Here is a 12,128-nt window from a genome sequence, read left to right as displayed (position 1 = left end):
TTTTAAAAGACAGAGGCCAAAAGATAAGAGAACAGGATGGGAATGATGAGAATTTCCTATCCTAGAACAGGGACTGATCAACCTTCCTGGGGCATAGATTACTCCCTGGAAAGAGAGGCACATGCATGTCATGACCCCTGTTGCACAGCTTCTTACTCCCCAAACACCTATCAACCAAGAGAATTGTTCAGGGACATTAATAATTTAATTGACCACTGATCACCAAAAGACCCTGATTCTTGATGAAGTTTTCATTATATTAGTGGAACACAAGGCACAAATATTCAACAGATAAGACACACACAGGCAGTTCAAACATCAGCTCCAGATGCCATGGGGCAGCCTTTTTTTAAGGGAATAGTGAGAACCTTTCTAAACTCCATTTTGCAACTGGGTATTTTAGATGACACAATCACAATTACAGAGAATACAGGAGGCTATATGGGATGAAGGTAAAAATCAGGAACTGGGGTTGGGGATGTCCATAGGGCAAAAGTCCCATTTTTACCATTCTGAGGTATAAATGAGCTGAAAAGGCACAGAGTGATCCATACAGGGAACAGGAGTTCAGGACAGGAAGCACTCTAATACCATGTTCAGCATATTGACGGAGGGCTCCTGTCTACTTTCCACCTTGCAAAGAGGAGATTCACCCAGGGAAATGTAAGCAAGTCTGAGCTCTGTCACCAACATACATGGAGACCAGAAACAAAACTCAAGGGAGCCAGCAGAAATGCAAGAGCCCTGCAGGATTTTTGGATTTGGATGAGACCCTGGAGTACAAAGTTGAGGGAGTAGTTGTTCTTTCTGCTCCAAAGTTCCCATTATTTTATAGGGTGCCCTGTACTATTGAGGCCCTCTCACACAGACAGCAGCAGCAGTGAAAGTGAAGGCTTTAAGCTGAAATGAAAAAAAAATACCTAGAAACACCCCAATGACGGGGATTTGTATGTGTAAGGCAAAATAAATTTTAAAAATAATACTTTCTGGGGGGTGGGATTTTTTTGTGTTGGGGCTTTTTTCAGTGGCGGTTTGGGGTTTTTTAAAGAAAGAGAATTTGGTTGTGAAGTTGGCAACAAAAATTTTGCTCCAGCTTTTTCTTTTACAAAGCCTGTCACTTGGCTTTACAAACCATCCCTACATGGGTACCATTTGCAGGCAGCCCAGAAGAGGGGTGCCACAGCCTGGTGAGGTCCTGCTCCTGCACTGGGGACAAGCAGCTGCTGGTGTAAAGGTCAGGGCTTTGAGTCCCTTCCAAGGGCACTGGGGGACCCTCAGACACTCCTTTGCTCACCAGTTCAGGGTCTGAGATCTTACACAAAAATTACCCTTATCTGGGGAGCTGGGGATAACAAGTATGTACCTGAACCCTCAGCTGGAAATGCAGTTTCTCCCACTGTGCAATACCACAGTAAAGAACAGACAGCCCAGTGCTACCTTTCTCTTACAAAGCTGAAGAGAAAATTGAAATGGGACACCCAAACACCTTCTAAGCCCTCCTCCAGCTGGGAATGGAGGAGAGGATTTCAGTTGGCGCCACACCAAGGACCAAGACAGATCTCCAAATTCTGGGTGTGGGGCCACTCGCTGTTTGAGAGAAGGGACAGAGGGTATTTCTGGAGGAATGCTGTGGGAGGTACTTGCCTGTTCTCTGTTAGTTTCATGATCGTAGTGCCTCGTGAAGAAAAAACAATGAAAGACATCCGCAACATTGGACTGAAAGAGAAGAACAGGCCAGATCCACATCACACGTTACTTCAGCAGAAATTCATTTTCTAATAAGCACTGAACAACAAAAAAAAATTATATACAGGAAATTGAAGTATCATCTCAAAAGAACTTTACCTTATGAACTTCTCAGCTAGGCTTTCCACAAAGGAGTAAATCTCAGTCCAATGATTTTTGACACTTCCAGATCTGCATACAAAACATAATTGATTAATCTTCCTTTGCAGTGAAATTCCTTGTTCCACTTTAAATTTTAAGCCTGGCCTACTCCAAAGGTGGTTAGGGACACAAATTACACAGAGTTGTGTTGAAAGCCGTAAAAAGAACCATGAAGACAAAACCCACTGACTCAGATAAGTAGTAAGAGGTCTGAAACAGTTTACCATAAAATTTTGAAACAAGCTCAGTAAACCATTAGCTTTGGTTCCTTTTATAGTATTAAATATAAATACTTTCTTCTAGTTTAATTAATTTCACTGGACTTCATTAAATTATCTGCTATCGGAATATTTACTTTCCTAGAGCACAGCTATGCCCTTGCAGCCACACAGGAAGTCTTGACTGATCTTCTATTCTCCCAGAATGCGTGGGAGAATGTTTCCATGAATTACTGCTTGTTTCAAAAGAGAAAGCTTTTGAAATAATTCTGAAGGGAAAGGCAGTACTCTTGGATAATTTGCTGGATGAATGTTCTGGGCAGTCAAACCCTGGCTCCATTATGGATTTCTTGCGAAAACTTGGACAACTTAGTTACATGCAGAACACTTACACACTCCTGCTCCACTTCCATGATACAAAACTACATTAGTGGCACTCCCTGGCTTTTTTCTGCCAAGTCTTAGCAGGGGACTCCGATGGGACTGAGACCTCAAACAGAGCCTTGCATACAGCAACCCTACAGTAAATTATAGATTTATCTATACCATACACTTTCAATACATTAAAAAGGCTACAAAGCATGAAAGTCAATGGTTTTTAAAGCCCTCCCTAGGACTGTGGTGTTTGTGAAAGAATGACCCATTTGCTTTCCTTGCTTGCTGAACTCATCTATCAGGTGTCTCAGGCAGATAAAAAGACAGCAGGATAAATGAAATAATGGCACACAAAATCACAGGGGCTTAGATGCAGAACTAAAAACAAAGTTCTGAAACTTAACTATAAAGCAGTAGGATTCCTCTTACTGCTGTTAGGCATTTTTCTGTGTAAACATGAGAAAATAATTACATACTACAATCCTCAGTTCTACTAAGGGATTTCCAAGTGATATTATGCCAGTCACTCCTGCCCTTGTATGTCAGACACAGAAGCCCACATGTGCAATGCAGGACGGCACTGCCTGCCCTGCAGCAGTGCTGGTGGAGTGGAGAAGAGCAAAGATAAAGGGACAAGGACCAAAGGAATCTCCTGAAGTAAATAAGCTAAAATAAATCATCTTGTGTAACCCTGTGCTTTCATGCTGCTCTTCTGGAGAACTAGTGATTCATTCACAGAACAAACTGGTTATAAAAGAATGAAGAAATTTTCAGGCAGTAAGGGAGGGCAACAAAACACTAGGGACTGCTCAAACCACAGCTCTGTAGTCCCCAGTTTATATGTGCTATGCAACAACGTGCTTATAATTTGTGAACAGCACCAATGAAAGGTGCTGGCACTATTACCAAATTAACCCTATCAACACCTATAGTTCTCCAGGATTTTTATGAAAGACCCAGGCTAAATCTCAAAACATGATGAAGTCAAAGATTTTCCTTGAATCTATCCAAGATGCATCTACAGCCCCCAACTTCTAAAAAAATTCTTTACCCCCCTGAAGCTAACACTTTCCATTTCATTCTGAGCTTGCCATCTGACTTAAATTCAACTCCTGAAATTTTCAGTGAAGTCAGTTGCCCACACAGCATAGCCATAGTCTCTTACTTGGAAAAGACTGACCTATTTTAGATGAGGTATCAAATTTCTGTGGCCAGCTGCAGAGGCACTGATGTAATCCAAAAAAAAGAAAGTAGCAGCAAATTTTCTTTTGAACTGCAACAAACCAGCATTTCCAGTACCTTCTTAGGACTGCCAGAATTACTTCTTTTTTCTCCCTTTTTTTTTTTTTTTTCTTGGAAAGGGTACAGCCAGCAAGACTGAGAATTGACTGTAATAAATCAATAGGCACCCACCCCCAAAAAACGAGGGAGGTCTCTGTCATGGATTAGTCCTCACAGGAAGTGTACTGTGCTCTCAGAGTGCCCAGCTCTACATCACTGAGCCCTGCAGAGCAGAGTTACTTCAGCACAGCAGTGGGTGCTCTTCACCCCAAGAGGAATTCTGCACCCACATGTTGCTTACCAGCTGGGAAGTGTCAAAAGTGTCCCAGTCTATCAACAGGAAAAAGTCAAGGCCAGACAAAAATACTAGCAAGAAAATGTTGGTTTCAAAATCCCATAGAGGGAGTACCAGTGAAGTGATCAGCATTGAATCACTTTCCCCACCATACTCCTCCAAGTCCAGGTGTCTTCTCCCACTGCAAATGGTGCCAAAATGCCATCAATGCCAGTCATGTCAAACTCCTCATGAATGCCAGTGGGAATGGCCTGGCTTATAGAAGAGCCTGATTTCCCCTCCCTCCCACCCAAGCTTCCCTCTAAATATCCTTATTTGTAAAGCTATTTGTGAAGGACATTTTTGGCCATTTTGTGTCTGTGTGTGTATATATGCTTTGGAGGCTTCTTGGGTTTGGCCTGATAGTTTCTGTTGCCCCAGAGGCCTGACCTCATACCTCCAGCAATGACAGCTTTGATGGCACACTAAACCAAAAATTACAACACTAAAATATTTGCTATATGATACACTATGTCATCAAATACAAGTTCCACCACTGACAAACAGAACTGCCTTGCACTATTGAAAATCCTGAGCCATTCCACTGCCTTTGGAATCTTACCTTTCACACTGCAAAATCACTGCTTCTGTCAGCATAAACTAACTTGTTGCCCTTTGTGGCTGGATCATACTAGGAGAAAAAAATGTAGCACCTCAAAGATCATCACTGTGCAGAAAAAAGCGGTGGGGTGGGACACACACTGGTCCACCCCCATCAACATCTGGGACTAGCTGTGGGGAAGTGACACAGACAGGGTCTATGTCACTTATGTATCCTGTTGTGGAGGTTTGTACCAGTAGGTCCACCGAGCCAGCACCGTGGCTGTCTGCAAAAAAAGAAAGCCTGTGTTGCAGTCAGATCCATCTTTCAGGCTCACGCCTCGGAGACTTCCTGCTTTCAGCCATCACCTACCTGGTTCAGCCCCTCACATCAATTAAAGGCTGCCACTACCCTGCCAGGCCCTGGCCTTCCTCCCTGCACTTTCCCTGCTGAAGAAGCCCAGCCAGCCTAATGTTCTCTGCAAAGTAGTGAGGCATCACAAGACCTCTGTGGATGGTGACCCACAGCTGACAAGCAGTTTGTGTACCTTTTGGAGTCAAGTGGGATGGTGAAGCTTCAGCCCTCAGAGGTGCCATAATTCTCACAGTGAAGGAAAATACACAGTTGCTGTGGGCAGCTGGAATGTTCCAGAAAGCATCTCAGAGCATGTTTCTGCTGCTGCTTTCACTGGGGTAAACCTGGAGTGGGACCAGAGAAGTAGCAAAATTTCTCCAGGTTTATACTTATGCTATTGGGACCATAATTCAGCTCAAGTGAAGCTAAAAAAAACCCCATAGAAGCCATTTGCCTTGAGCGTGCTCCCTGCTCCATGAGCTGTGTTCCCATTACACACAAGACAAAGAGAAAAGTCAGCAAACCACAACACAGGAAAGAATGTCCTCCCAGCCTCATCAGGACTGGGCTCGGAGGAGCAGCTGCTGCTGCAGCTCCTGCTGCTGCTCTTTTCCTTAATTTTACATTGCTACTGCTTGATAGGAGGGGGAAAAGAGGAGGGCAGTGAGTATTTCTGGGGGTGGAAGGAAGTGATGTGATTCCAAGGCATGATTCCACTCCTGCCAATTTTGGAGTGATTCCTTCTGGTTTAGCAGAGCTCTGCGTCAGCATAAAAACCATGAGCATGTTAGAATTGTGCCTATCCAATCTGAAGTATTTCACTGATGTTTGTGAAGACAAAGGGCAAGATAAATTGGAAACTTTCTCTCCTTACGTGCTCCCAGCAGCAATGGGAGCTGGAGCCCAGAGAAACGAAGCAGCACAACCCTGGCATAAGGGGTGCCACTTTCAGCCCAGTCAGTTCAGCAGGCAAATAGCAGGAGGGCCAGTTGTGTCTGTCCTAGAGCACACATGAATCACGGCTACCACTGAATTCACTGTCAGGAGCCCACATGGATCAACCCAGTACAATGTACAGCAGCCATGCAGCTTTGCAGTGGAAGTTAAAACCCCAACACTACCCAAACAGTAAATATTTTTATTACCGTATGTACACAGAGAAGGCAGCAGGATCCAAAGCCTTTCATCCCTGCTGAAACTGACCGAGTGAAACCCCTTGAAAGCACAGAGCTGCCCCTTGTCCTGTTCCACATACACATACCCCCCCATTCCCATTTTCCTCAATTGCAGATTAGCTGAAGGCAGCAATTCCAGACATCCTGGAGCAAGTAAAAGAAACATTATTACTGATGCTGGGTTTAGTCTGAATATGGTGTCAGGAGAGTATAAGACCTCCTAAGTTTGTAGGTCCCCGTAAGTCTCTACCCCCTTGAGCTAACAGTGGCCCTGTACATGGCCCATTGCTCACAAATGTGACACTATTGTTATTTGGAGGGCTCTTTGTGGTCACAGCCACATTGTAGACAACAGAATTCTTGCACATGGCTAATAATGGCTCTGCAATAAAAGCAAACCCTGGGGCATCTAGTCTGTTGTGGTTTCAGACATGCCCGAGTGTTCATCCACCCCTCTGCTCCCTTCTGAGCTACCAGAGCATTCAAAATGACAAGAGTCCTCCTCTCCCAAACAATGCATATAGCAAGTATGGAAGGGACCTTGACTGGGTGATGCACCCAGGCAAGAAAGGACTAGTTTCTGTCATCTGCTCCAGAGACAATTAGAAACACGGGCAGAGAGTCATTCTGAGACAGCCCTTGTTTCAGAGTACTTGTAACATTAATGGACAAGACAAGGGCTGGAATGGGGAGGGGAAGATGCAGAGAAGTGACTGCAAACTGGGCTTTAATCCTAGGCCAGCATTCGAGCATATGACCCAAAGTACATGAATCCAAAAGTTTCATGACCAAACCCATTAATGTCATAGTTAGCTTTTGTCCTACGAATAAAGTCTGCAGCAATATTACAGATTTCTCTGAAATCATGCCTCAAACAAAACACTGCCCTTTGATCCTACAGTCATCCATTTCATTCACAAACCCTGTCCACCTGGTGCTATACTATAGTTCTTGCTAAGTCCCTCACCAACAACAGGGCACAAAGTGAAATTCAGAAGCGATGCTCACTGCATTCAACCACTTCAGATCTCCCTGTAAAGCTCCAGGGATGCTCTGAGCAGCATCAGGACAAGAAGACCCACTCTGAGCATCCTGGTATTCTGCAGCACAACACAGGGAGCAAAGCAGGGCACACAATCCCAGCCATGCTGCAACACTCTTAACAAGGTGCAAATGATAGGCAGAAGCAGGAATATATAACTCTTGAGCCGTTAATAGCTCACAGGAGTCAATTCATTTCTCCATTTGAGATTAGAAGATTCAATCCTACTACACCTCATGCAAATTCACAGTTTAGAACAGTGAATTTGGCCTGCAAACCCAGACAAAAGTAAGGAAATTCTTAATCACTGAACACACGAATAATAATCCTAGGTCTGTGGGAATCTTACGGTTTACTTCCTTGGCTCAAGCCCCAAATAAATCAGATTTAGTTACATGCATAAATAGACTGCAAATGACAAGCTGCCATGGCTTTTTCTTCCCGTTAACTGTACATGTTTTCTGTCAAATAATCATTACCCATTAGCTTTGCCTTGTGTTTCATAAAGAATTTTTCTCTTGGACTGAAGGAAGGAGAATTGGTTTTCCTGAATATTTCTTTTTTCCTGAAAGAAGCCAAAGCTGGCAGAAAAATACCAGACAAAATACAAACAAATAAAACCTGGTTCAAATAACATAGGTATGTATGAGACAGAATAAAAATTTGCTTTGAAACATTCCAAGCAATTATACCTGGTTGTAAACAAATCATAACACTGGCTGCAATATAACCACAACAAAGAAAGATACAAAGGCAAAATACCAACAGATTATGTTTTGAAAACAGTAAAAAAAAATACTGCTTACAGGAGTTGGAGATTACGAGAGGTGTCATGGTAGACCATGTGGTCAAGTTATAAGTGAGGGAAGTCAGAAAGCACTTTTAAATGCGCACACAGAAATCAGTGTTATCAAAGGAACAAAGCTGATACTTTTGTTCAGACAGCAACTCCTCTCAGCTGACATGCATCAGGTTCTATATCTTATCTGAAGTCTGGCTGCAGGAGGTAGATGTTCTTACTTAGAGGAAACAGTGGTTTAGTGGAAACAGCAGTGGTTTAAAAGTCAGTCGATACAAACTTTGCAAATGTAATTAATGTAGGTGATAGAATATGTGTGCGGACACCTATTTTTGCCAGCAGTTTGATTTCCAACCACAACAATGTTGTTTAGCCACTCATCCCCTTCCCACACACTGTGCAAAACCAGCACACAGAGTGGCAGTGGGCTGAGATAGCATGGAGAGAGAAGCTGGAGAAGTTCCTACAGGTCCAGCTCCATCCTAATGATCTTAGGCAGGGACTATGTGAGGCAGGAAAAGAAGCAGAGGGGTGCAGTGAGACCCTAAGGCAAAAAAATTTTGCTCTCACTAATACTTGTAATTCATGAGTGCTAAATTCATTCAAACCATTGGCAAGGAAATCTGGGGGGGTGGGGAGGGAAGCAAATAATGTGTTTACCAAATGCTCTTTGTTTGCTTTAAATATGGGATATTGTGCAAAAAACAAGATATGTGGAGATCAGCAATTCCCTCTAGTTGCCTTAAAATTATAGAAGGTGACCTCAAAAAGCAGCTTTTGTTCTGAAAGCTTTTGGCAAATCAGGAAGGATCAACCTGTTTCCCTCCTGACACTTCCCACACCCACAAAACTGTCCTTTCAAGGGCAAGTTGAAAAGGGATGCACAGACTCAAAAAACAAAATCAGGAAGGATATTGGACAGGGTAGCTAAATCCCACCTAATAAGAGGTTGTGCTCTTCCCCACCAGCTCCCCACCAGCGACATTCACCTCTGGAGCAAGGCTTACTAAATTTAAAGAGAGGCAGCTGCAAAATGGATTACAAGTGAGAGATTGGGCACATTGTACTGATGTCTTTATCAAAGTTGCTGGTGACACAGAAGCTCTTGGGAGCACAGGAGACAAAGTAAAATTGATGTGAAAGGCAATACATTTGTGGGCCCAAAGAGACAAAGAGGGACTATACAGAAGTTCAGGGGGAAAATGGGGAGTGGAGAAAATGTAGTTAAGCCAAACATCTGAACATAACAGTTATAATCCAAGAAAACCAGCCAACACTATCAATATATTTCTGCTGCTGTAATCTGCACTGTAGAAAAAGGAAATATTTTCCCAAGCCTGTGCAGCTCATTTTTCCTCAAAATCTAAACAACTTTTAGCAAACATCCCAAATAGGAAAAATAACAAAATACTATTCTCTACCTCACAGTCAAAAATAATCAAGAAACTGCTTCATATTTGGTAAATCGCAACACAGATAGCTGTGGAGCTCAGACCTGTCATGTCAAGCATTGCCAGCAGCAGATATTTATGCTAAGTCTAAGTCCTTGCTTTAAAAGGGTTTCTATTTGTTGCATTAATAAACAATCATAATGATGCTACCAGGCACTATTATAATTAGGAAACACCAGAGGTCAGTCATCCTTTCTTCTCTTCAAGTGCAATTCAATATGATTACAAACAACAGCTGGATGTTAACAGCAAGGCAGGATGAAAGGGAGTTATTTACATTCTCAAGCACAAATATTTCACTATAAGACCTGATGGTCAAGTAGTCAAATCCCTAACAGGGCCTGTCCTCCACAGTTTGGGATGGGACTGAAACAAGTCCTTTGTGCACCAGGATAAGCACATGAAGCAACCAAAGGAAATCAGAACTACTCAACAATCAATTATGTCTGGCTTAAGAGCTTTTTATGCGGTTTAAAGGTAAAAATGAGATCTTTGCTATCACAAGTGACTTGATCTTACTACGTGCCATAGGAGAGGTAGGTGTGCCAACTCCAATGTATACTGCCTTACCTCATCAGAGAGTGACTTAGTTGCAAACAGAAGAATCTTTGCTGCTTCAATACGATACTTTAAAGTCTTCCACTACACCTCCAAACAAGCTCAAGCCTGCATAACTCAAAAAGCACAACGTAGAGACAGTGCAAGACTGCAGACTTTAGGCAGCTGCCTCTGCAGCCAGCAAATGTCCCGTTCTTCCAGCTTCAAGAGATTTCCTCATTCAAGCATCCCCAGAGACAAACAAGTCCTAATGTAGCTCTGGCACAGTCAGACAATCCTAAGGAGGATGATGGCTGCTCTCCCTCCTACACATGCTGCTTTTCCCTTTCATTATGCCAGCTTTTTGGGGCATCTAAGGTTTAGTAGCACTGCTCTGATCTTGCCTATCCTATGGAGTTAACATGAAGGACTGCAATCAACTCCAGGCAGAGAAAAATGGTAAGAAAACAGCAATTTTCTTTTTTCTAATTGGTAGCATAGGTATTACACCAATAACTTCACCAGAAGATGATCTTTTCCATCTGATGATTGTTGCCTGCAGGACTAAATCCCCAGAGACTTTGCCAGGCAGAATGAAAAGGAAAAATCATGCCCCAACAAAGTCATTGCAGTAACATACACTGCATGAGGAGAAAGGTTTGTTGTCTTCTTCCAAATTGCCTCCTACTGATGTGTGATTACATCTTTCTATTGGGAAGCAAAGCAGACTTAAAGTCTTTTTGGTTCAACCAGGCTGACTTTATAGACAGGACCTGTCATTCAGCTCACTACAGGGTCACAGGATTAAAGCCCAGTGTTTTCACAGAACCAATACTTCAATCCCAGTGCTAGACAGCTAACTAAGGCTGAATGCATCTAACTCCAGACTGGCAGGGCACCAACAAAGGGAGGCAATCCCCAAGCCATAGGGGGATATTTTGTGGTGTATATGGCTGGGTTTTTCTGGGGTTTCTCCCATCTAAAAGTAGAGACAGAATTCTTTACAGATATATGTCAGCATGGATCCAATTCTAAAAAAAAAATTGTCCACTGCATTTACAGATTTACCAGATGCTTCTAACTGGCTTCCTGCCTTCTCTCTACCTGAAATACCCTTACCCTTCTCAACATTAATGAATTCTCAACACTATCTAGTTCCTTTCTGATGGACTGTCCCAAAATCCAGGGTCTATCCACTCAGTCAGTCCTCCCTGCCTCCATAAAGCTCCTTGTGTTGTGCCAGATGTCACAGAATACAGCTGGGATAAATACACCCTCAGCCAGCACAGGATCTACGGTTCCCAAGATCTGGCACTCTAACGTTACCCATATGGATTGTAATGCAATCTCATTGAGACCAAAAGCAGCTTTGCCACCACAATGCTGTGTACTTGCTAGGAGCAGGGATAGATTCTAAAACCACTGAGGGGCCTAAGTAACTCTTAACACAGCTTTTTACCACAGAGGAACTCTTTGGTATAACTCTCAAAGCTTATAAGGACTGAGTTTGCAACTGAAGCTAAAGAGAATTTTTCCATTGGAACCCAAATGCATGACTTTTTACTTCAACCATGATCATAGCCAGTTTCCAGTAGACCAGTGTAGTGAGTGGACAGCATCTGAAACAAAAGGAAAGACCTGTGGCTTGCTAAAATACATTATTTCAGGTCCAGAGTACTAGAGAGGAACTTGCTTACATGATCGACTTCCTACTGTTTGAAGATCAGTGTCTCTGAGCAAATTGCTCTCTTCTCTGCTTTTATTTCCTCAAATACAATATGAATGGTAACAGCACAGTCAGTAAAGTGCTTTCTGGAATATAGATGAAAAGTAGCACAGGGGCACAGTGTGGAGATTGCTAGGGGTACTCAATGTCACTGTAACAAAGAAATTGTACTATAGAAGATAGAGAACCCATACTGCTATCAGCAACATTCATTGCTACAGGGAATTCAGTGTGGGAACTGGGCAGAATGACAGTGCCAGTCACTTCTAGGAAGCCTGGCAGGAATGAATTTGAGAACACTAGCCCCCCACAGTGTCCTTTCTGGACAAAAGGTTACTTCAGGAACAAGTTCAAGCAAAAGAAAAACAAAACAATGACCACATGGTGTATTAGTGTATCTTTTAGAAA

At 42.9% G+C, this 12,128-nt stretch overlaps 1 protein-coding gene across 1 annotated transcript in view; it reads right to left on the bottom strand.

Annotated features, from left to right (window-relative positions):
* The window catches only part of ANTXRL (ANTXR like), a 58,306-nt gene that overhangs the window by 44,264 nt on the left and 1,914 nt on the right, over positions 1–12,128 (bottom strand). Inside the window, exons 2-3 of the mRNA XM_010411242.4 lie at positions 1,846–1,917; positions 1,645–1,716 (exon numbers count right to left, since the gene is read on the bottom strand). Of these exons, the coding sequence (XP_010409544.1) occupies positions 1,645–1,716; positions 1,846–1,917 (144 nt within the window). The remainder of the gene's footprint in view (positions 1–1,644; positions 1,717–1,845; positions 1,918–12,128) is intronic.

This window comes from Corvus cornix, chromosome 6, assembly GCF_000738735.6.
Source record: "Corvus cornix cornix isolate S_Up_H32 chromosome 6, ASM73873v5, whole genome shotgun sequence".
Classification (NCBI taxonomy): domain Eukaryota; kingdom Metazoa; phylum Chordata; class Aves; order Passeriformes; family Corvidae; genus Corvus; species Corvus cornix.
The sequence above is the reverse complement of the archived record's forward strand: the minus strand, read 5'-3'. Positions and strand labels throughout refer to the sequence as shown.